The 26,094-nt window shown below is 37.6% G+C and overlaps 1 protein-coding gene across 4 annotated transcripts in view; it reads left to right on the forward strand.

Annotated features, from left to right (window-relative positions):
• The window catches only part of LOC121444948 (chromosome-associated kinesin KIF4), a 106,239-nt gene that overhangs the window by 58,351 nt on the left and 21,794 nt on the right, over positions 1-26,094 (forward strand). For 3 of the 4 annotated variants that reach the window (XM_041646899.1, XM_041646903.1, XM_041646902.1), the window contains exons 11-18: positions 808-940; positions 3,390-3,448; positions 3,553-3,667; positions 9,747-9,803; positions 11,843-12,028; positions 14,262-14,365; positions 15,744-15,888; positions 16,985-17,095. In XM_041646899.1, coding sequence (XP_041502833.1) covers positions 808-940; positions 3,390-3,448; positions 3,553-3,667; positions 9,747-9,803; positions 11,843-12,028; positions 14,262-14,365; positions 15,744-15,888; positions 16,985-17,095 — 910 coding nt within the window. The remainder of the gene's footprint in view (positions 1-807; positions 941-3,389; positions 3,449-3,552; positions 3,668-9,746; positions 9,804-11,842; positions 12,029-14,261; positions 14,366-15,743; positions 15,889-16,984; positions 17,096-26,094) is intronic. The other variant, XM_041646900.1, reaches the window with a different exon arrangement.

The following is a 26,094-nucleotide window of genomic DNA, read 5'->3' on the forward strand; positions in this document are numbered from 1 at the left end:
TGCATGACACAAATAATAGAAAAATCCTAAACTATGATCCATGACAAAAGTTAATCATGAAGCCAAGCCAAGCACACCTTTCATCCCAGCACTCGTGTGGGGAGGGGAGGCAAGAGGCAGGTGGATCTCTGAGTTTGAAGCCAGCCTGGTCTACAGAGCTAGTTCCAGAGCTAACTACGGCTGTTACACAGAAACCCTGTCTTGAAAAACCAAAAAAGCCGGGTGGGTGGTGGCGCATGCCTTTAATCCCAGCACTTGGGAGGCAGAGGCAGGTGGATGTCTGTGAGTTTGAGGCCAGCCTGGTCTACAAGAGCTAGTTCCAGGACAGGCTCCAAAACTACAGTGAAACCCTGTCTCAAAAAAAAAAAAAAAAAGAAAAGAAAAAAGAAAAACCAAAAAAAGTTAGTTATGCTTATTATATAGCCTTATCTGGTTTTGTTTTTTTGGGTTTTTTTGTTGTTGTTTTGTTTTTTGTTTTGTTTTTCGAGACACGGTTTCTTTGTGGTTTTGGAGCCTGTCCTGGAACTAGCTCTGTAGACCAGGCTGGTCTCGAACTCACAGAGATCTGCCTGCCTCTGCCTCCCGAGTGCTGGGATTAAAGGCGTGCGCCACCATCGCCCGGCAAGCCTTATCTGGTTTTGAATTGTTTCTTCTTCCAAATTGTGAAGTACTTGGGTGCTTTTCTTATTCATACATTAATATGCTGCATGATTGAGTGGATAGATAGTGGTGGCCTTTTGTAATGTAGTTTTACCCCAATCAGGCCATCAAATGTATTTTTCTAAAATTTTACTTTCTTTGTTTTAGTGTGGAACCATCAGAAAATCTACAGTCCCTGATGGAGAAGAATCAGTCTTTGATAGAAGAGAATGAAAAATTAAGTCGTGGTCTGAGTGAGGCAGCTGGTCAGACAGCCCAGATGTTAGAGAGAATCATTTTGGTGAGGCTCCAAAATTCAAACACCAACACTTTGAATGTTTATTAGCTTCATTTCTAAAATATTTAACATGATTTGTATTGTAAAAGACATTTATACAGCATGGTACAATTAATACTTATCACTACAATTAATCTATACTAATTCATTTTAAAATAGGTTTGTCATAAAATGTCCCAGAGGAAAGAAGTGAATTCCTGTTACCCTAAATCCTGCCCAATTTTTATCCACAATACAGCTTGAGCATCCCTAATCTGAAATCAGGCAGAAAGCTCTGGGTTTGCTTTCCAGTTTGCACAAACTAGATGTGGTGTGTACTCCTGTCAGTCCAGCTCTTAGGAGGTAGGGTTCTGAGGATCAGATAATACAGCAACATTGTGAATTTGAAGCCTGCTTGGGCTACATGAGACAATGTCTTAAGCATGTGTACAACCTCAGACTATGTTAATAAAAATGTTTGTGATGGAAACATAATGAATTTCATGTTTAGATTTGGGGCTCATTCTTGAGATAGCTTGTCATGTATACAAATATTCCCAAATCTGAAAACCATTTGAAATTTGAAGCATTTTTAGGTCTCAAGAATTATAGTAAAGGAATATTCTACATATGCCAAGTAACCATTCCTTCATTCCACTCTGAAGTCTCTCACTCTCTTTGTCTAAAGCTCTCACATTTCATATTTCATCCTAACAGCTGTCATGGGGAAGTAAAACAGCTGGGAAAATCATTTGAATTAATTTTCCATATGTTAATTTCCAAATAAGTGGTTTGCTACGTGACTGATTACACCACTTTCAAATCCTGCTTGTCTGATTCTAACCTCATAAATCAGTTGGTGCATGCTGACTCTCTCACTACAGTTTTCCTACTAGCCTAAGTACAATTCAAATCTTAGATTGTATAGCTATTGCCAGAAGGGAAACAGTTTCTACCAAAATGTAACTGTACCTCTGTAATGTAAACACTTCATGCAGGAGTGCTTTCTAGTTAAGGAGAAGGAAGCTCCTGAAAGTTTTCTTTAGAAGTAACCAAATCCTGCAGCCATTTTATTGTCCTCTACTAGCAAAAGGTGCAAGTGGGATCTAAAAGAGTTTTATTTTCTATTTTAGTGCCTCATTTTTTTGTCTTTAAAGTGGTATGTTTCATAAGTATGTGAGTATGACTGACATAGTAGATGATACTTCTTTTTTAATTATTTTTTAAATTTATTATTATTATTACTTTATGTTTATTGGTGTGAGAGTCAAATGCCCCAGAACTGGAGTTACAGACAGTTGTGAGCTGCCATGTGGGTGCTGGGAATTGAACTCAGGACTGCTGCAAGAGCAGCCAGTGCTCTTAACCGTTGAGCCATCTCTCCAGCCCCCTAGATGATACTTCTTATTCTAGCCATATACCTATATGACCTTTATAAGGTTGTTACAATGGCTCCCTGATAAGCTTATTGTTTTATTTCCTGTCAGAATTGTCTTTCCCAAATCTGTTGTACCATCCAGGTTCTCATGAATTATCACGAATTCTGTGATTGAAATAATCATTCTTCCTAAAACATAGATGCCTTCTGTCATTTATTTTTTTCACTAGCATTATTCTTATGCCTTATCTTTTTTCTTTCTTTCTCTTGTTAAAAAAATAGCCTACCATATCAGATAATATAATTTTACTTATAAAAAATCCTAGCTCAAATTGATCTGAGGTCTTTTTATGTTTAAATACTCTAAATCAGTAGTTTTTGACTTTCCTAATGTTTCAACCCTTTAATACAGTTCCTCATGTTATGGGGACCCACAGCCATAAAATGACTTTCATTGCTACTTCATAACTGTAATTTTGCTACTGTTATGAATTACAATGTAAATATCTGATATGCAACCTCTGTGAAAGGGTCATTCAACACTCAAAAGAGTTGTGACCCACAAGTTGAGAACTGCTTCTCTTAAATGCTAGGCCAGAGAGTTGAGTCAGCAGTTAAGAATACTTGTTCTTGCAGAGGTCCTGATGGTTTACAAATTTCTGCAACTCCTACCACAGCAAGGCTCTCTTCAGGCCTCTCCAAGCACTGCACACACATGAAATACATAAATATATGGAGGCAAAATACTCATATACATAAAAAATAAAATAAATTGAAAATTCTAAGTACCGTGAAGGAGGCAGTTGAAACAGCAGGAAGTTTCTTCACTCTCTATCCCATAGCCTGAGCTTCATAGAAGACATAAAAATCCAGCTGTTTAGCTGTTGTTTTTAGTAGCTCATAATTTTAGGGCTAATTTTCATAAATGCTAAAAAATACCATTTCCTACTATATAACCAAAGCCCACTAAGTCCTCTCTTATAGGAAAAGATATAGCCCGCTACCTAGGTCTTCATCCACAGGGCAGAGGATCGAGCATAATTAGGTGAAGCTGTCAGATACTGCCATTTATCATCTCCTGGATCTTTGTTCCAGACTGAGCAAGCGAATGAGAGAATGAACGCCAAGCTAGAAGAACTCAGGCAGCATGCAGCGTAAGTTCCCAATGAGGTATTTGTTAGCAATTTAAACCATCTTCATATGTAATCTGGCCTTTGTGGTATGATTAACCCTTGCGTTCTTTTGCTTGAATTTTTAGCTGTAAAGTGGATCTTCAAAAGCTGGTGGAGACATTGGAAGACCAGGAATTAAAAGAAAACATAGAGATAATATGCAACCTACAACAAGCGATTACTCAGCTGTCTGTAAGTCAAGTAGGTGCACTGTAATAGGCCTATCACTTTCATTCATTCCTTGACGCATATATACATTTCTAATTCTATGAACTTTTGCTGAAATACCTAAACTGAACTGTTTGAGACATCATGAAACAATGAATATGATCTGAACATTAAGTTCTACATTAAAACATTCATAGGTTTTATACATATATATGTATAAATATACATAAATATTTCTGTATTACACCAAGCCATGGCACTGCAGACCTATAATTTTGTCATCACAATAGATATGAGACTAAGACATGACTCATTCTCTCTCAGCAGAGACAGGAACATCACAACTTTAAGGCTAGTCTAGACTACATAATATTCTTTCAGAAAACAAAGAACCACTCTTATTTTATGGATGGAGGTCCTGTTTTAAGAGGCTATCTTTAGAGCTTTTCTATTTACATTCTTCAATTTATTATTCTATAGCATAAATGTATTTGTAACTACCTAATGGGAATTCTGCCCTCTTGGGAAGAGGTTTATATTCTCCTAGAACAGTGAATTTCCCATCTCTGGTCTTGCCAGTTTGTTTTTTCTAAAGTTTCTGGCGTGTTATGACAAAATCATCCAAGAGATTTAAAAGAGTAAATGAAAAAATAAACTATTATTAAGTTATGGAGGTCAATTCTAAAATAAGTAAACCTCTCTAAAACATTAGACCATGGTTTAGAATGAGAGATGCTATAGAAAACTTGAGATCAAAACTGTAGTTTACTTATCTAAGAAACAGGTCATAGTAATAGGGAATGTGGGCTCCAGAGCCAGACCTAGTCAGGTTTAGAGCCAACTCCGCCATTTACTAGTTATGAAACCTTACTTACTGTATTTACTGTCAGAAAGAAATAATTCTAGGTGACTTAGGTTGAGGTTAAAGACATTATTTCAGCTTATGCACATGTGGGGAGGACTCAAATACTACGTAACTTCCCAAAGATTGAAAGCTTTATAAGGTGAAAAGAAAAAAGGTGTGTGTGGTATCCTTATGTTTTGGCTCAGGTGGCAGGTTTTTTTTATTTTAAGATTTATTTATTATATATAAAGCATTCTCAGTATTCTGTCTGCATGTATACCTGCAGGCCATAAGAGGGCACCAGATCTCATTACAGATGGTTGTGAGCCACCCTGTGGTTGCTGGGAATTGAACTCCTGACCTTTGGAAGGGCAGACAGTGCTCTTAACCACTGAGCCGTCTCTCCAGCCCAGCAGTTTTTGTTGTTAATTGCTGTTGAACTCTTGGTTGTTTGAGTTTTCGTGTCCCTTCCTTAGGAAAATGTCGATGCAACCCTTTTCTGGAAGTTTTCTAATTATTTTTGAGACTTTATTCAGACTCTCTGGGTATAACTTCTTCCATTCCTTGCAGACCGGGTCTCACAGCAAACCCCCCAATCCTCTGGCTCTTACAAGCTTTTCATGCCCACTTCCATTGTGTTTCCTGAATCTTACATGCAGGAGTTGTTTTGCAAATGAATCCATTGAGACTGGGCTCCAGAACTCTGCATTTTGATTGGTCATGATTTTCTGTAATGATCTCAATTGAAGAAAACCTAGGCCTCAGCTCTACACAAAGAACTCCAGGCAACTAAGGAATGCTGGAGTGGGACAAATAGTCTTCCCCAGGGAAGAGCATACCAGTTGATTATCTGATGCCCAATGCTTAGCTATGAAAGCATATATATATTAGTAACATGCAGACTGAGAAGTGTAATTGTACTTTCTTATGTGGATTGCTAGCCTGCAAATAACAACACAGAGACTTCTTATTAATTGTGAAAGGTTGGGGGCTGGAGAGATGGCTCAGTGGTTAAGAGCATTGCCTGCTCTTCCAAAGGTCCTGAGTTCAATTCCCAGCAACCACATGGTGGCTCACAACCATCTGTAATGAGGTCTGGCGCCCTCTTCTGGCCTGCAGACATACACACAGACAGAATATTGTATGCATAATAAATAAATAAATAAATAGATAGATAGATAAATAAATAAATAAATAATTGTGAAAGGTTGACCATTTGCTTAGGTTATCCCACTAGCTCTTTTTTTTTTAATATTTATTTATTATGTGTACAATGTTCTGTGTCTATGCCTGCAGGCCAGAAGAGGGCACCAGACCTCATTACAGATGGTTGTGAGCCACCATGTGGTTGCTGGGAATTGAACTCAGGACCTTTGGAAGAGCAGGCAATGCTCTTAACCACTGAGCCATCTCTCCAGCCCCCCCCACTAGCTCTTATTGCTTATTTTAACCTGCTTTTATTAATATATAAATAATACATTCTGCCATGTGGCTCAGTTACCTCTACTCTGTATTGTATGTCCAACCTCTTCAGTATCTCCCTGGCATCTGCTGCACACCTAGATTCCTTCTGCTTTTCCTTTCTCTCCCCAGAAATTTCACCTATCCTCTCCTGCCTAGCTATTGGCCATTTAGCTTTTTATTACACCAGTTACAGCAGCACATCTTTTTACACAGTGTACAAATATCCCACAAAAGAGATAGTTATATATATAGGAATATATGTGTGTGTATGTATACATATATGCATGTAAGTAATCAATGAAAAAAAGAGACCATAAATTTGAAAGAGAAAGGAGGATATATGGGAGGGTTTGAATGGAGGAAAGGGAAGGGAGGAAATTGCATAATTTTACAATAATTTCAGAAAGAAAAGAAAAATAATTTATCCAATTAACCCCAGCACTTGGGGGGGAGGCAGCTGGGGCTCAATGAGCTCAAGGCCAACCTGGTCTACATAGCAAGTTCCAAGCCACCCACGGTTACATAGTGAGAATAAAAATTTTTTTATTGAGAAGCTAGAGAGATGACCACCATTTAAGAATACTCATTGCTCTTGCAAAAGACCCAGGTTTGGTTTCCAGTTTTAGGGAATCTGATGGCTTCTCTGGCACCAGGCATGCACATTACACATATATAATATCCAGGCAAACACTCACATGAAATAAAAATAAGTAAATCTTTAAAATTTCTTTACTCAAACTTTATGGTTTATGATCACTGGCAGAAATGACAGCAAAAGATTGGAAGAGGCAAGATCTAAAGAAAACAAATACTGAGAAATTTCTCAACATCTGCCTTAACCCTTTATACATTTGCATATGAGCATTTTTGGAGGCAAAAGAAATACTTCCAAAAGCCAAGAATTATTGAAATTTGGAAGATGGGAAGATTTTGCAATACTTGCTGAAGAATGGCTAGCACAAAAATAAATGCTTCTAGTTCTAATTCTGTTTAACTATATCTGAAAAATATAAGTTAACCTTGTGAGTTGCCCCAGAATTATGATAATGTAGGGTACAGAAACCTACTAGAGCCAAAATTTACAACCCCTGAAAATACGGGCTCAGGACAGCAGTGTTCGTTGCCACACCAACTTTAGAGAGTTTCATACTTCTTATTTTTGAGATCTGAATTACATGAAAGATGAAGCAAAGCCATGGAATGAACTTAATACAATAAACCATCCTCATTGAAGAGCTGGCAATAGAGCTGCAGCCTGGTATGCCTGTAGGCAGTTCTGTTAGTGGTGACTGGCTCAGAAGAACTCTGTAGAATTGCTGTCTACCACTAAAATGTACTTGGCACACACAGTAGGGGAGTGCTAAAGATTGCCACAAGCTGATAAAGTTCTTGGCTTCCCTCCACCATCATAGTTAATCAGAGTAAACCCTTTTATCCAAGGCTCCTGCTGGACTCTTGAATTAGTTTTTCTTCTCTATTGTCTAGAGACCCTCCCAGTTACATATTTTTTAAAAACACAACAATATATCCCCATGACTTTTATTAAGACTCACAACAGTGAAAGCAAAGTGTTTCAAATGTAAGTACATGTGCCCTTCATTCTGAATTAAAACTATTTTTATTTTAAGTGACAGGTGAACACCTCATTTTTAGTCATGAAGGCAACCATTGTTCCTGGACGTTCCTCCTGGGGCTTTAGGTACCAAGCTGTACCCTTAAAGTATAATTCAAGTAAACTTTGTTGTTGCAGTAATCTGTGAGGAAAATCAGTCATTTCGTTCCTGCAGAATCAAGTACGATTTTTGTTTATATCCCCTCTTCCAGGACAAAGTCCATATAAAGTATTTTGCATGTCTTTTCTAAACACATACTTCATTTTGGAAGGCTCTGCTATTAATTGTAAATGAAGTACCCTGCTTTTGATCCCCTATCACCTGAGTTGATCATACTTTTTTTTTTAAAAAAAAAAAAAGACATTGGAAGTTGCAGCCTTAGATTGGGTGTAGAAGAGGAGAAAAGGACTTGTTAGGCTGAAACAAAATCTACTCTTAGATATTTTTGGAAGTCTTTTGGTGGGGAGGGTTCTGAGACAGGGTTTCTCTGTAGCTTTAGAGCCTGTCCTGGAACTCGCTCTGTAGACCAGTTCGGCCTCAAACTCACAGAGATTTGCCTGTCTCTGCCTATGGAATGCTATATTAAAGGTGTGAGCAACCACCACCTGGCCTAATGTTACATAGTTATACATTTATAATTGTGATAACCGAGCCATTCTGTGATTATACAAAACACATCGCCATAGCCATGAACTGAAATGTTGGCATTTTGAAATTTCACTGGTCCAAAAGCCATCTAGTTTGATCTTGATCCTCTAAAAGGTGCTAGGAAAAGTCTTTAGGCTGGAAATGTTGGTGACTACCGTAATCCCAGAACTTGGGACATGGGAGCAGGAGGACAGTGACTTTGAAGGTAGCGATATGATTTCCAGGAAGTACATTGCAAGTGGCTGTTTCTAAAAAGAGCCCCCAGTGTTATGAGCTCTTATAATCTCTAATGGTAATATAAATATATTGAAATTTTAACACAGGAGAAAGAAAGGGTAACCACTAGGCAATCCTAGATTGGTGCCTCGTTTTTTAAAGACCTTTCCCTATGCCTGGAGACTTGCCAATGCTATACATTAGGATAAGAAAGAATTTGCAAACACTGAAGCTTCCTTTGAGTTCTCTTTGATCCTCACTGGTTAGGAATTTCTGGGCAGAACAAGGGAAATGCTTTACAAACAGCACTCATTAAAGGTCCATCTCCTGACCTTTAAGGTACTAAGATTGCAACTGTGTGTTGTTTCACACAACTGATACAGATGCTGCATGTTCTAACCCTAAACTCTGACAACCAACACTTGTCACCTCTAAACTCCTTCACCACATGACTTCCTGAGAACAAAGCTTTCTTCCTAAGCCTTCAGAATCACTGAAGCAGAAGCAGTGATATATACATTACAGTGCCGAGTGAAGTGTAAATTTCAGTGATGAGAATAGAACTGCTCAGATGATTGTCTAGAAACAAATTCGTCCTAATAGGTAGTTTTTAGTTACCTTTCTAGGTGTTTGTTCCAGTGCACAAAAAAGGATTAGCCATTCTCTACAAGGGAACTTAACCTCCCAAGGTGCTTATTCTTTTACTCCTAGTAACTACCGACAGCACCATCATAGGATGCGAACAACAGAGGCCACAGGACCATGTGTAACTATGAGTACATTTTTTTCTGGCATACTCAATCTAGGACATTAGTTTCCCTGTCGAGTGAGAGCTTGCCATCCTGCCTGACTAGAAAATAAAAGTCAAAACCAGCTCTTCATTCTGTCTACTTTCCTGATGTGCTACCATTATTTTATATCTGTTTTTTGCTGGTATGTCCAGAGGAGTGGCTAGGCTTGTACATTAATAGAGACTCAGTGGGAGAAGCATAAAAGTAAAGTATAACTGTCTATAAAATGGGTTAAATTTTGACTAGTTAGAATGGTTAAATGTTTCACTCGGGCTTAGTGATCTTTACTCTCTTACTACATGATCTTATTTTTACCCCTAAAGACTACACAATTACCCTTTAGAAAAAAGAAAGCTTCCTGAGAGGTGGGAAATGGAAACAATTGCTGTTATGTTATCCCTGAGTACAAAATCAGTCCAGTATCATAAATGACCTCTGTGTATACTTTAAAAATATCACTTAAAATCAAATAAGCAGTAAAAAAAAATTGTAAATTTGACTTCACTTTTTTCTAAATCAAAACATTTTTGCTACAGGATGAAGCTGTTGCTTGCATGACTGCAACCATTGATACTGCAGTAGAAGCAGACACTGTAAGTAATTGACCCATTTGAGTGGAACCTGGAGCTCTCACTGCTGCTTCCTATAGCTTCCTATAATTGATCATTTGATTCTGGAAGAGGATCTGTGATTATTACCATTCTTCATAGAATACTCTGGAAATCTAGAAATCTTAAGAGTAAATCTGTTTCATAATACCTCAAACAAGGATAAGCTCTGTTTCTAATAATTTAACTAGTAATGAGCAGCAGGACTTCTCAGGGGGCATCATGTTTCATTTTCCAATCTGGCTTATTTTCTATTAGGTGGTAGAATTCTGTTTCAATTACCCAATAATTCAAAACAAGGTAAGGAACAAATAATGACAGTGTCAAAAAAGCATTTGAGGCCGGGCGATGGTGGCACACGCCTATAATCCCAGCACTCGGGAGGCAGAGGCAGGCGGATCTCTGTGAGTTTGAGGCCAGCCTGGTCTACAGAGCTAGTTCCAGGACAGGCTCCAAAGCCACAGAGAAACCCTGTCTCGAAAAACCAAAAAAAAAAAAAAAAAAAAAAAAGCATTTGAGGAGAATGTTTTCTGAATATGCTTTTCTATGGTTGGGATGATCATGGACTCGAACAAAGAAAGGAAAATGTTTCGAGTGTTCAGATCATATTGATAGATAAAGTGTATCTGTTATTTACTTTGATTGAAGGTTATACAGTAAAGTCAAAAATGGAAGTTTGGGGGGCTGGAGAGATGGCTCAGTGGTTAAGAGCAGTGGCTGCTCTTCCAAAGGTCCTGAGTTCAATTCCCAGCAACCACATGGTGGCTTACGACCATCTGTAATGAGATCTGGTGCCCTCTTCTGGCCTGCAGGCAGAGTACTGAGAATACTGTATACATAATAAATAAATATTTAAAAAAAAAAAATGGAAGTTTGGTCAGTGGTTTTTCTTGAAGCAGCTTTTTACTCCCAAGCAAGTACATATTAGTAATGTCCTTACTTTGAATGAAACAAGATAAGAGATAAATTAAGTAATAAAAGTTAGCTGTGTCAGAATAAATGAATCTTTTTCCATTTCCAAAGTGCCATTTCCCATGTCTTCTCTTCTTTAGGGGCCTCTTGAGATGAAATGAAAGTAAGGATTGTTTGTCAGATCAGTATAGGAAAGAACAAGAAAACTTGTGTATATTAGAGAGGATTATATGAGGAAAGGAATAAGCTCCATAGTTAATTTCAAGTGTTTCAAGCAGATATTATATGATAAACCACAATAGTGAAAGAACGCAGGTATTGCTGATAGAAAAATGGCTTTGGGGAATGAAGTAGTATTTTAGGAGCTCCAGTTTCCTGTATCTCTTACAAATCTGTATTAGTCAGGATTCTTTTAAGTAATAGTAATAGAACTTATAGAATCATTCATAGATAGATAGATAGATAGATAGATAGATAGATAGATAGATAGATAGATAGATAGATAGATAGATAGATAGGATTTGTTAGAATGACTTACAGGCTATGGTCCAGCTAATCCAATAGTGGCTTCATATGTATGCAAAGTCCACGAATCCAGTATTTGTTGAGTCTATAAGGCTGGATAGCTCAACTGATCTTCAGTATATGCTAGAACCCTGGAGAAGTAGGCTCTAATGCCATTGAAGGAATGGATTTGCTAGTGAGTGCAGGAGAAAGCAGGCAAACAGAACAAGTTTCTCTCTTCCATATCCTTTATATAGTCTTCCAGCAGAAGGTGTGGCCCAGATTAGAGGTGGGTCTTCCACTTAAAAAAAGAAAAAAAGGGGGGGCTGGAGAGATGGCTCAGCGGTTAAGAGCATTGCCTGCTCTTCCAAAGGTCCTCAGTTCAATTCCCAGCAACCACATGGTGACTCCCAACCATCTGTAATGAGGTTTGGTGCCCTCTTCTGGCCTGCAGGCATACATGTAGAAATTGTATACAAAATAAATAAATAAATATTAAAAAAAAAAAAAAGACTGGCATGCCCAGTCATTTTTAGGTTTTAGTTAATTTTAGATATAGTCAAATTGACAACTAAGAATAGCTATCACAAAATCATTATCTTTTCCAGCAAGTGGAAATCAGTCCAGATACCAGCAGGTCTTCTACTGCTTTCAGCACTCAACATGCTCTTCGTCAAGCTCAGATGTCCAAGGAGCTGATTGAGTTGAATAAAGAACTTGCATTGAAAGAGGCACTAGCTAAGAAGATGACTCAGAATGATAGCCAACTACAGCCCATTCACTTCCTGTATAAGGTAAAGTGTTTTCTCCGTCAGCAGCTGGTCGTGTCTACCATCATTAACTGATAGAAAGAAGACAAGCACACCACTTTTGATAATGAAAAAAACAAGATAATATGCACGGTGTACCTGGAATTCTATTATCAGGTTTTCTTAAGGATACTTTCCTTACAGGGAATATGTAATTTTGTTCCATTTAATGTACTGTCTCATTGTATGCCATGGGCATGTGATAGTCTGATAATGTTACCATAAATGTAGTCCCTACTTATAGAACAAGTGTGTTCTAATAAATGTGTGTGGTTTCTAAGACTGTTTCCATTCTGAAAGTCACTTGCTGTTTTTCAAAGTTTGTTGAAATGTTTTGAATACTGCCTACTCTTCATGCTTGTTAATTTATACATTTTTTGCCTCATTTTAGTGGAATTACAGGAGGAAGGATAAAAATGTAGTTCAGTTGTCTATGGCAAGGCATACAGTACAACCCTTTTTATGTCAAATGTGTTTTTGTTTTCCAGGATCAATAAAAGATTGCTAGTGAGTCTCTCTTCTTCTACTACCCAGAAACATGGAAAACAAGTTTCTCTAGGGTAGTTCTTACTCTATAATATAAATAATGAGATATAGATGAAGGAATGTAGCTAGTCTTTACCCCCTAGGAACCAATTGTAAAAAGAAATAATCTTAATAAAAATAGTACCTTTTAATTACAGGTAAATTATTCCTTCTCTTTCTAAGAAATAATGACAGTTTTCCAATTTTTAAAAAAAGTGTGTGCTTGCATGTGTGCACACACATACTCATCACTACACATATGCAGGGATCAGAAGACCGCTTTGTGGAGCTGATCAAAAGCCAACCTTGCAATAAATTCTTTTTATTGATAGGTGTCTCAGAACTACTTTATTAACTCTTTTTGGAATAGAAACTATGGCTAAAAGGGGTTTTCTATTGTATGCTTAGTGTTATAGTCAAGATTCAAATTAGAAGCCAGGTGGTGGTAACGCACACCTTTAATCCTAGCACTCAGGAGGCAGAGTCAGGTGGATCTTTGTGAGTTCGAGGCCAGCCTGGTCTACAAGAGCTAGTTCCAGGACAGGCTCCAAAACCACAGAGAAACCCTGTCTCAAAAAAAAAAACAAAAAAAGAAAAGATTCAAATTGGAGCCTTTGAACTTCACAAGTCCTTTTTTTGCTACCACCCAGCTTCATTAAGTTAAAAAGTATTTTTAGCAGCTGGGGAGTGGTGGCATGTACCTTTAATCTCAACACTCAGAGGCAGGTAGATCTCTGAGCTCAAGACCAGCCAAGTCTACAAGAGCTAGTTCCAGGACAGGCACTAAAACTACACAGAGAAACCTTGTATTGAAAAACCAAAAAAAATAGGTATTTTTAGTGTGCAATTAAAATAGTAAAATTTAATTCATAAAGCCAGATATGGAATCCCTGTAACCTTAGCATTTGGGACTCTAAAGCTTGAGGAAAGCAAAGAATCCAGACTGACCTGAATAATAAGAATCTGATTGTTTCAAAGAAAATGAGACCAGGTGGTGGTGCACACCTTTAATCCCAGCACTTGGGAGACAGATAAAGGAGGATCTCTGTGAGTTTGAGGCTAGCCAGGTTTACAGAGACAAGTTCTAGGTTCAGGTTCAAAAGCTACACAGAGGGCTGGAGAGATAGCTCAGCGGTTAAGAGCATTGCCTGCTCTTCCAAAGGTCCTGAGTTCAGTTCCCAGCAACCACATGGTGGCTCACAACCATCTGTAATGAGATCCGGTGCCCTCTTCTGGCCTGCAGACATACAGACAGAATACTATATACATAATAAATAAATAAATATTTAAAAAAAAAACAAAAAAAAAAGCTACACAGAAACCCTGTCTTACTTAAAAAGAAAAGAAGAAGAAAGGAAAGAAAGAAAGAAAGAAAGAAAGAAAGAAAGAAAGAAAGAAAGAGAAAGGAAGAGAGAAAGGAAGGGGGAGGGAGAAAAAAAGGAAAAATTAATAAAAGTAATTCACAGGCCAGGCAAAGTAGTATACAACTTTAATCCAAACACTCGGGAGGTACAAACAGGCTGATCTCTATGATTTTGAGGCCAGTTTTCAAGTTCCAGGCCATCAACAGCTGTATAATGAGACCCTGCCACAAAAAAAAAAATAATAATTTATGGTTCTTGGAGACAGAATGTTGAATCAGTTGTCTTCCCATTTTATTTGATCCTTTCTTTCTGGCCTGTATTGTTTTTAGGATAACATTAAAAATCTAGAGTTGGAAGTCCTCAGTCTACAGAAGGAAAAGGAAGAATTGGTTCTTGAACTTCAAACAACAAAGAAGGATGTCAACCAAGCCAAGTAAGAATAAAGTCTTTAAATGCTAAGGCTCTGTCATATATAAGGTGATTTTGAGAGAATAGAGAAGTAGAAGATCCATTCAATGTCCCCAAATGATTTAAACATAGTAGGTAGGGAAAAGAAACCTAGACAGAAGAAAAATTAAATAATTGAGACTTTTTTACTTTTTTATATTTAATTATTGGGTTATAGTATGTGCACATGAGTACAGGTGCGCATGAAGGCCAGAAAATGGTACAAGATCCCCTGACAATGGAGTTACAGATGTTGTTAGCCACCCAGTATGTGTGTTGGAAACTGAACTTGGCTAATCTGCAAGAACAGCATTTGCTCTTACGTCTTAAGCCATCACTCAAGCCTCAATAAAATAACATCTCAGGATGACAATAAAAGCATGCTATAACACAGCAAACAACTAGTGCCCAAATCAGTTTTTAGCAGTAACTACAAGTTAGTTTGTTAAGAAAAAGCAATATTAAGCAGGGCAGCAGTAGTACACGCCTTTAATCCCAGTACTAGAGACTAGAAATCTCTGTGAGTTCAAGGCCAATCTGGTCTACAAAGCTACTTACAGGTCATCCAGGACTGTTACACAGAGAAACCCTGTCTCGAAAAAACAAGAAATAAAATATAAAGAAAAAGTTGTATTAGCGTTCACAGACAGGAGCTATTGATTCCAGCTAGTGTGATCTAGGAAGGATTTAAAAAGTTAAATGTGATTGAACAAATGCAAATTAAATAATGAAATACTATTTTGTGCCACTTAAATGACATTAATCTGATGGATAAGAAATAAATATTAAAATGCAAAAAAAAAGTTAAATGTGAGCAGGCACTTGAAAAATCTTAAGGCCTCCTTGACAATGTTTATGCCTCTGTTTGTGAATAAAATTAATGCCCATGTTAATAATTAAAAATCAATGTAGCCATCCATTGATTAGTTAGAATAAAGCTAAGATAGGCAATCAGAACCCCCTCCTTTCTCTTAGACTTTTACCATAGACAGCCCAATTTGCTCTTACTTAGGATTGTTTTCATTTTAAACCTCAGGTTCTTTAGAGTCATGTTAAATGCTTACTTTCTGTCTCCAATTTATATAATAATCATCAGGATTAGTGCTTACAGCTAAAGCAAGGTGACTTCGTCCCTTTGGACATGAATGGTGGGAGAATATATTTGAAGCAGTTCATTTTTGTCTACTCAAAAATGTGTTGCTTTACTCTGAAATGAAGCTCTCATTAGTAGAGACAGTTTCTATTGGATGGGTTGTAGTCGTTATTTTAAAGAGGGATGGATCTAAAGTTGTAAACCTGAGAGTCCTTTGTTAGATGTTTTAAAATAAACCATTTCACTTCTCTTCTATTACAACTGTGTTTAGGTTGAGTGAGCGCCGTCGCAAACGTCTCCAAGAGCTAGAGGGTCAAATAGCTGATTTGAAAAAGAAATTGCATGAACAGTCCAAACTTCTGAAGTTGAAGGAATCCACTGAGTATACTGTCTCCAAACTGAACCAAGAGATACGGGTAATAAACTCTTACCCTTGACCACATTGTAACTGCAAGCATAGGTGTTTCATTTACAACCATGCCCGAAGTGATTTCAGGAGAGAAAGTGGGAAGCAGGGCAATCATTTCAGATGTAAAAGTGACCATAAGTATGGTATTCTAGGACATTGTGCTAGTCACTCTCTAGAATCTAAAGTATAAAATTTTGCTTTGACCGTTGACTTCTTTTTTGCGTACAGAAATTTTAAGGTTAAACCAAGAGATTAAAATATGTCAATATTTAATGGTGATGTTCTGATCTTCTTCCATGATCTCAGGGTACAATTTTGTAAAGTAGTAGCAAGATGTCAGACATCTAGAGAATATTTTCAGTTACTGATTGTTTAGCTTGTGCTATCAGCAAAGTGATTACAGCTCATTTGTACTGAATTCTTTAGAATATTAATAGTTGATAGGCGAATTTGTCCCTGATTTTAGGATTTATTCATTGGAGCCACCTTTAATCCCAGTACTCCAGATGCAGAGACAGGTGAATTTTTCTAAATTCAAGGTCGACCTGCTCTACATAACGATTATTAGGCCAATAAGAGTTGCCTGGTGAGACACTATCTAAAAAAACAAACAAAATATCTTCTTTACTTTCTTGAGGGGCTAGAGAGATGACTTGGTAATTAAGAGCCCTTGCTGTTCTTCCAAAAAATCCAAATTCAGTTCCTAATAATACCCACATCAGGTGGCTCACCTGGAACTCCAACTCCAGAAGATCCAACACCTCACCAACATTCATACACACACACACACACACACACACACACACGTACACAAAATAAACACAAATGCTTCCTTGAAAGTCTACTTATCTAAAGTAAAGGTAGGGCTGCATTTAGCTTTTTTGAAGGTTTCTTTTTGAGTCTCCATTCGTATGGTCTATATTTGGAAATCCTGTGTAAGTCTAGCTAAACTAACCAGCATTTGTCAGTGACCTTCTCTGCTTAGCTCTAGCCTTCTTCTCTTGTTTATGGCTGCTCTGTTCTTCTGTACATCAACCTAGAATAAAGTACACATGACTAACACACTGGTTTTGTTTGGTTTAGTTTACTTTTGTTTTTTGCAGATGATGAAAAACCAACGAGTACAATTAATGCGTCAAATGAAGGAGGATGCTGAAAAGTTTAGACAGTGGAAGCAACAAAAAGACAAAGAAGTAATCCAGTTAAAAGAACGGGTAAGTTAATTAAAGCTTCTCAAAAGCCTAGCTAATGAGCCCTTCTCCAAGGTTGTAATCCTTAAGATTCTTTTTGTATATTTGATACCTCCAGAAGTATGACATTCATGAATTGAACAGCTTTCTATTGGTGCCTACCATATGCAAGGCACTCTGGCCTGGGTACTATGGGAAGTTAAAGCTGAGTAATAAATGTGCTCTATCCGGGCTGGAGAGATGGCTCAGAGGTTAAGAGCATTGCCTGCTCTTCCAAAGGTCCTGAGTTCATTTCTCAGCAACCACATGGTGGCTCACAACCATCTGTAATGAGGTCTGGTGCCCTCTTCTGGCCTGCAGGCATACACACAGACAGAATATTGTATACATAATAAATAAATAAATATTTAAAAAAAAAAAAAAAAAAAAATGTGCTCTATCCTTGAATAATATCTTGTTTATACAGGAAAGTGCAATGTAGGCCTGGATTTCTTGAATACAAGGACTAAATCATTGGAGGATTTAAAAATAATACAAAAAGAGACTCAGCAAGTAAAGGTGTTTGCTGCTAAGCCTATTAATCTGAGTGATACCCAGAAACATATAAAGATGGAAAGAAGTGTCTCTACAGATTGTTCTCTGGCCTCCACACATGTACCATGGCACATCCCTAAACACAATGATAAATAAAATAATTTTAAGAAGAACAACACACAAAAAAATAATCACTTCAGCAAAAACAAGCAATAACGGAAAAACAAGACCAAAATATATGAGACATAAAACAGAAGGCAGAAGGTATACATTGAACCTCATCAGTAGCATTTGATGTTGCTGTAGGATAAGGGACACTATCTGCTTACCTCCAGTGATACTGTGCTAAAACCAGAATGATCTTATAAGCGATTCAGCAAGTTACAGATGCTTCTGATCCTAAATACAGGAAGGATTTGGCAGGGGAGAATTCTAAAGAAACCAAAGTGTCACTAGGGAAAATATACTACTGATGATTGCTTATGGTAATATATAGCTCACGGAGTCAGAAAAAAACACTTGATTTAGCAAAATCTTTTAAAAATTATTTTTATTGTATTGTGCAGAGAGAGGAGGACACCATCAGTCAGATTTGGGAGGTCAGAGAGCATCTTGTGCTCTACCATATGGATTTAAGGAATCGAATTTAGATCATCAGGCTTGGTGGCAAGTACCTTTTCCTACTGGGCCATCTCACCACCCACCATCTCACCAGATTTTTAGTATAGCATTTTTCAGAAAGATTTTCAAAGTGTCTGTGTTTAGTTTAGTTTATGCTTAACAATGGGCAGTTCAAAACCAAGCATGCTACTTGGACAAAATACGAGAAGAAAGAGCATAGTATGTAATAGAAAACAAAAAAGTACTTGACGGGCAGTGGTGGCGCACGCCTTTAATCCCAGCACTTGGGAGGCAGAGGCAGGCGGATCTCTACAAGAGCTAGTTCCAAGACAGGCTCCAAAGCTACAGAGAAATCCTGTCTCGAAAAAAAAAAAAAATCTTTAAAAAAAATACTTGACAATTGAATGGTTTAATAGAGCACACATGGAAGCCACAGTGGAAATCACCTCATCCAACTGGAAAAGGTGCAATTAAAACAGAAAATAGCAAAGTTGGTGGTAATGTGATGAAATCAGAACCCTCACACATTACTAGTAGAATATAAAATGGACTGGCCACTTATTTTTAACACTTATCTCATATATGTGTGTGGGTGCACATGTGCCATGGCCCACTTGTAGAGATCAGAGGAGAAGTTGCTCTAGTTGATTGCTCTACCTGTGAGTCTCAGGAATCAAACCCAGGTCACTGGCTTAACAGCAGGTGCTGCCACCCTCCTGCTGGCTTACCTCCCCCTTTTACAAATATACCATCTGTTAAACAGAGAATTTTCATGAAATTTGGTTTGCTTGAGAACCTGGCTTCAGCCCTCAACACACACAAACACACACACTGATTTTAATCCTCAACACATATCTGCAGAGGCATTTTACAAAACCCAACCTTCTTTCATAAAAAAAAAAAATCAAAGTTAAAAGATGACTTCCTGAATCTGTTAGTCATGTATGTAAAACTAACGTTAAATTATACTCAATGATAAAAATTTTTCTCTTAGATAAGGAACAAGGATGTCCACTCTTATTGCCTTCTTTTAAAAATTCTCATATTGATTCTAACCTGTAAAATTGTTGGCGGACAACATGACCAAATATACAGAAAATTCCAGAGGGTGCACTAAAATATTTCTGCTAACATATCAGTTCAGCAAGGTTGCAGAATACATAGTCAATATAACAAAATAAGTTGTGGAGTTGGAAAGATGACTCAGTGGTATTTCCTGCTTCTGCATAAGACCTTCGTTCATTTCCCAGCACCCACATAACCACTTACAACTGCCTCTAACTCCAGCTCCAAGAAACCCAATGCCCTCTTCTTCTGGTCTCCTTGGGCTCATGCATGCACATAGTACGCATAAATTTACACAAGTAAACACATGTGTCCATAAAATAAATAAATAAATTTTTAAAGCAGAAGAAGTTGTATTTTATACATAAAAAATAGGGAAAACCATTTAATTTGGAATAGCCTCAATATAAATACTTAGGAATAATTAGCAAAAGAAATTTTCAGTTTCACACTGAAGACTATAAAACATTGAATTAAAGAACCAAATAAAAGATAGTTCATGTTCATGGGTGGAAAGATTTGATATTCTAAAGATAGAATATCCCTCAGATTTCTTTGTAGGTTCAATAAAGTTTTAGTCAGAACTTTAGTGACAAAATGCGGTCCTGGGTTTAATCCCTAGTGTTACAAAACAAAACGTTTCTGACTTTCTCACAGAAATTCACAAGCTAATTCTAAAATTCAGGAGGAAATGTGAGAGCAATAAAAAAGAAAAGGCTATAACAATTATGACTAACACTGCACAAACATAGATACATTATCAGTGGATTAGAATTGAATGGCTAAAATCATGATTTATAATCAGTTGTGTTATTGGAGTGCCAACATCAGGGATTGAATGTGGAGCCTTGCCCACATTAAGCAAGCATTCCACCATTGAGCTATATCCTTGGCCCTGGTTGTACTTATATTTTTAACTTCCTAATTTTTAAGATTTAATATTTGGTAATTCCATACATATCTACAATGTATTTAGATCTTATTTACCTCTACCCATATTTCTCTAATTCATCCCAGTTGCCCTCTTCTACTCCATGTCTTTTTAATATCTTTCTTTTTCATTTTTTAACTCCAATCTCACTGAGTTGTACAAACTTGGCTACAACTTGCTTTGTCCCAGACCCTGCCTGAGTAGTTGTGGAATTACAAACATGTGTCACTAGAACTGGTGACCCAACTGATTTTCAGCAATGGTGCCAAGACAATTCAGTGAAGAAAGGATAGTCTTTTCTTCGGGGAGGTGCTCAATACCCAATCAGACTGGGCTGTTCTATGAGTCATTGGTGCCAGTGAGAGACCCATGTCTCAAAAAACAAGATAGATTACTCCTAAGAAATAACACTTGAGCCCGGGGATGGGGGTGGGGGTGCGCCTTTAATCCAAGCATTTGGGAGGCAGAGGCAGGAAGGGGGATCTCTGAGTTTGAGGCCAGCCTGGTCTAAAAGAGCTAGTTCCAAGACAAGCTACATAGAAACCCTGTCTCGAAAAACCAAAGAGAGAGAGAGAACACTTGAGACTCACCTCTCACTTCCACCATGTGCATATGTATGTATGCACATACATCCTCATACAGATGCATTTGATCATATACACAAAGAATAGTTTTTCCTTCAAACAATGCCAAATCAACCAGGTAATCAATGAACTAAAGTTGGAACCTGCCTCACACCATATATAAAATTAAATCAAACCATATAAAAAGTTCCTCTGTGACCCAGTGAGATAGCCTAACCAATAAAGGTACTTGTCACCAAGCCTGAGTTCATTTACTGGAACCAACATGTTTAGAAGGAGAGAACTGTCTTCCACAAGTTCCCCTTGAACCTCCTCACTATGCATACGCACACATTCTAAATAAATATATAATAAAGTTTAAATATATGTAAGAGCTAAATCTATGAATTTCTCAGAAAAAATCAAAGGTGTTAATATTTGTGAACTTTGATTAGGCAAAAGGTTTTTTATTTTTCTTTTATTAATTACTTTATTGTTTATTTTTTACATACCAATCCCAGTTGCCCCTCCCTCCGCTCCTCCTGCTCCCCCCTACCTCCCATCTGCTCCTCAGAGAGGTTAAGGCCTCCCCTGAAAAGTCAACTATGACTGTCTCATCCCCCTCATTGAGGTAGGACTAAGGTTCCCCACCCCCTCATGCCTAGGCTGAGCAAGGTATCTCTATATAGAGAATGACCCCACAAAGCCAGTTCATGTATTAGAGTTAGATCCTGGTCCCACTGCCAGTGGCCCTACATACTTCCCAAGCCACTCCATTTTTTAATTGGATACCTAAAGCATAGTCAAAGAAAAATTAGATTAGAAAAACTTAAAGCTGCTCTACTGTAAACAATACCTACATCAATATAAATAGTAGACGAAAATGGCAGAAAGTATTCCTAAGTCATATAGCTGCCAAGGGTCTTACATTGAAAGTACATAAAAAATCTTACTGCTCAGTAAACATAATCCAGTTGTAAGATGAATAGAGCAGCAAAGTGCACAAAAGGTGCTCTGTGTCCTCTGTGTCATTTGCCACCAGGTATATACAAATGAAAACCACAATGACATACCACTTCACACCCACTGAGAAAATTATTGTGAAAAGAAAAGGCAGGGTTTGGCAAGAATTCAGAATAGATAACATCATACATTTGCTGGTATAATGGGAAAATGGGGTAGCTACCTTGACAAACAATTGACAGTTTGTTAGGCTAAAAAAAATTGGATCATACAGTTTTTACAAGGATAAGCCTTTATACCTTCTCTGTAGACAGTGATTCTATTCATGGTTCTGTCTACTGAGAAGGTATAAAGGCTTATCCTTGTAAAAACTTGTATGCAAATGTTCACAGAACATAAGTGATATTAGCCAAAAATGTAGAAGGAAACCTGAGTGTATCAATAAGTATATGTATAAATAAAAATATATGTATAGAGTGAAATTAAGTACTGGCATATGCTACAACACAGATGAACCTTGAAAACATTATGCTAGTCACAAATAATGATATATTACAGGAAATGTCCAGAACTGATAGATTTATAGGTTGAAAATAGTAGTTACAGTGACAGTGTTGTATTATGATAGGTAAATGTTAACCAAGGTTTCTGTCCCACCAGGTCCCTCAGTCGTTCAGTCCCAAAGAAATACACAGAGGTTTACATTCATCATAAACTGGTTGGCCTATTAGCTCGGGTTTCTTATTAATTAATTCTTAACATCTTAACCCATAATTCTTATCTTTGTTAGCCATGTGGCTTGGTACCTTTCATCAGTTGAGGCATTCTCATCTGCGTCCTCCACATCTAGGTGACAACTGCAGATTGAATCTTTCCTCTTCCCAGAATTCTCCTGTTCTCTTTGCCCCACCTCTGCTTCCTGCCTGCCTACTGGCCAATCGGCGTTTTATTAAAATACAAGTGACAGGATAAAAAACCATTGTCCCATAACACTTCTCCCCCCTTTAAAAAAAAACAAGAACTCTGAATCTAGTATCTTTTAACTTTTTGTTCCATTATCCATAACATCTTTTAACAACGCTCTAAACATAGATAAATATCCATAATCCATTTTTGTATAATGTGAGCATAGGTTTACAGGCTACTTCCTGCTGATTGGGGGCCCTGATAATCTTATGGGGGAACCTAAAGAAAATTTAAGATTATGGTCAAGTCCTGGCTGGAAAATTCTGTGAGGCTTGATTATCTCAGTCAGCAGTCTTGAAACTGTTCTGGACTCTTGAACTGAAGAACTCAGAGGAAACTCCAACAGAAGTCCTCTGAAATGTTGAATCATCTGTACCATCTGCTCCTATTGGAGATTCTTCAGGGGGTCTTCCTTGATCAAAACTGATTTTTCTTAGCCCAGAATGAATCCACATCCTCTCATTTCCTGTGGAAACAAAAGCAAAACCTCTTCTCCAAAGTAACATACCTTTTGACTTAAATTTTGAAGTCAAGGCATTTAAAAAACATATATGTTGATTAATCCAGCAGCATTTATAATCAAATATCTTTTAGCAGTTTTGCTCCTTTCTCAACCATCAAACAATTTAAAGACAACACAATAACATACAATATCCAGACTCATTGTATTTTTCATCTTTACGTGGCTTTATTTTAAGCGCTATGTCATTTATTTTTAATTTTTAGCTTTTTGAGACAGGGTTTCTCTGTGTATCTTTGGTTGTCCTGGAATTCTCTCTGTAGACCAGGCTGTCCTTGAACTCACAGATCCTCCTGCCTCTGTCTCTCAAGTGTTGGGATTAAAGGTGTGTTGCCACCAAATCCAACTACTCTCTTTCTTTCTTTTTTATTTTAAGGACTTTATCCTTTTTCTTTTCTCTCACAGGCCTACATATATTTTTAAACACAGTGTAAACCATTTAGAGGTTTTCTTCATCTGAATTTATCTTTACTGTTTATCTCTCTTTTTCAGACCACATAAGTCTTTAATTTGCTAAACAATATGGCTAAGATTAAACCTGTGGCTTTGACAGCTGGATCCAACCCATTCCTTAGCTTTCTGAGAGCCTAGCTTCATGGCAAGGTACTGGCTGGAGCCATGTTTATTGCCACAACTCTATGGAGTTTCAAGGTCCCTGACACCAAGAAGCATGCTGTCAGCAATTCATGAACACCATTTAAGTGTTTGGTGGCAGTGCAAAGTTTCGTAGCTAAAGCTGAGTCAGGAAGCCTCTCTTAAATGAGATGCACTTGCCTCTAGCAAAGAGAGCAAACCCAAGAAATTACTGCTACCAAGAAGCCATGCTTGATGCTGTTATTTTTTGTCTAGAATTACTTCCCAAGCTCTCTCATGTTTTCTGTGTATACAGTTGTCCACACATTGGGCACCATTTGTTAACAGAGATTTCTGTTCCGCCTAGTCCCTAAGGTGTTCAGTCCCAGTGAAATACACAAAGGTCTACATTAATTATAAACTGATTGGCCTATTAGTTCAAGCTTCTTATAAGTTATATTAGCCGATAATTCTTTTTCCCCCCAGGGGAAAAAAGAAATCTCTTTATTTAAAACTGCAGGGTTTTTTTCCTCACTGTGAGTCTACACGTTTATAGAAGAGAGAACTGCCCCAGCCCCGCCTCCCACCATTCTCCTCCTGGGCCTTTGGTGGAAGGGATTCCCCACACTGACAGTCCTGAAGATCCTGAGGATGTCTGAGGGGATCAGAAGGGTTCAGGGCTGAGATGAGACCTTGTTTATATCTTCACTCATACCTGGCATTCTGCAGCCTCCCTTTTCTTCCCACCCCCTTGATTTTGGCATGGGATTTTAAAAAATGAACAGAAACACTTATTTCTGTAGTCCATAATTCTTATCTGTGTTAGCCACGTGGCTTGGTACCTTTTTTGGTGAGGTAGTCACATCTTGCTTCCTCTGTGTCTGGATGACGACTGCAGACTGAAACTTCCCTCCCCCCAGAATTCTCCTGTTCTCTTTTCCCCACCTCTACTTCCTATCTGGCTACTGGCCAATCAGCATTTTATTAAAATACAAGTGACAGGATAAAAGACCATTGTCCCACAGCAGGTAAAGGGATTGAGATTTCTTTCTGTGGTAGTGAAAATGTGGCAAATGTGGTTTTGGTTTTACATCAGTTCTATGAATATAACAAAAGCCATGAATCATACATTAGGTGATTAAATTGCATTATACATTATCTCTATAAAAGCACTAAAAACAAAAGAAGGCTTATCTATTAAACCCTAGGTTATTACTTTACAGCAGTGGATATGCTATATTGCCAAGAATCTTCATTTTGTTCACTTTCATTTTTTCATTGACTAAAACAGTGATTGTATATTATAGTATGCACTCAGCTAATGTTTACTGAATTACCATGGTGATAAGAAATATAAATATACGTTTCAAAAAATGAATCAATGGCCAGGTCACCACCTGGCACACACCTTTAATTACAGGACTTGGGAAGCAGATGCAGGCAGATCTCTGTGAGTTCAAGTCTAGTCTGGTCTACAAATCAAGTTCCAGGACAGCCAGGACTGTTATACAGTGAAACTCTGTCAAACAACCACAAAAAAGAGTCAAGGAGAGCATCAACAGTTTCCAGGCTTTTGAGTGAGGCAAATTCTATTTTGCAGTGATGATGGTGGTTTCAGGAGTATAATCACTGAGACAGAGAGACAATATTAGCTGAGTTGAAAAGAGAGAATGGACTGGAGTTAATAATCAGGGAATTATCTAACAGAAATGTGAAAATTGAAACCACAGGAATAATATTACTATAGAGATGGGGACTGTGTAGAAAAAAGAAGTATAATTAATTCAAGGGCATCCTGTAGAAGGAAAGAAAAAAGAGAAAGCTAAGAATAAATCTCTTTATTTCACATAGAATAAAATAACAATGAAATTTGTAAGACTGAAAATGGACAAGGATACTGCAATAAGGTTTTGAGAGTGCTGATGATGTTTAGTCTGTTGTCAAAAGTCAGGACTATAAGACACTAAATTAAACAGGGAAGAGATTTCAGGACAGCAGCAGAACTAATTACAAGTGAAGTGTAAGGACAGCTAGAGCACTAACTTCTTTGAGAAGCTTTGTGATGAGAGTGTTGGGTTTTCTTGTCACTGAACAAGTTCAGTCTTCTAGCTCTATAATTCTGTCAACCTCATACTAACACACATCCTATTAAAATAGGCCTAACTACAATTCTACAATTATATTGTACTCTCTTTAATTATGTGTCATTTATATTCATTTGTAGTCTGTGAGAATGCTTACCAGATCATCTTCATGTCTACATCCCAGAACCTAGTGCAGTACCTAC

This window comes from Microtus oregoni, unplaced genomic scaffold, assembly GCF_018167655.1.
Source record: "Microtus oregoni isolate MIOR12 unplaced genomic scaffold, Mior012 000150F_ref0000365, whole genome shotgun sequence".
Taxonomy (NCBI): Eukaryota; Metazoa; Chordata; class Mammalia; order Rodentia; family Cricetidae; genus Microtus; species Microtus oregoni.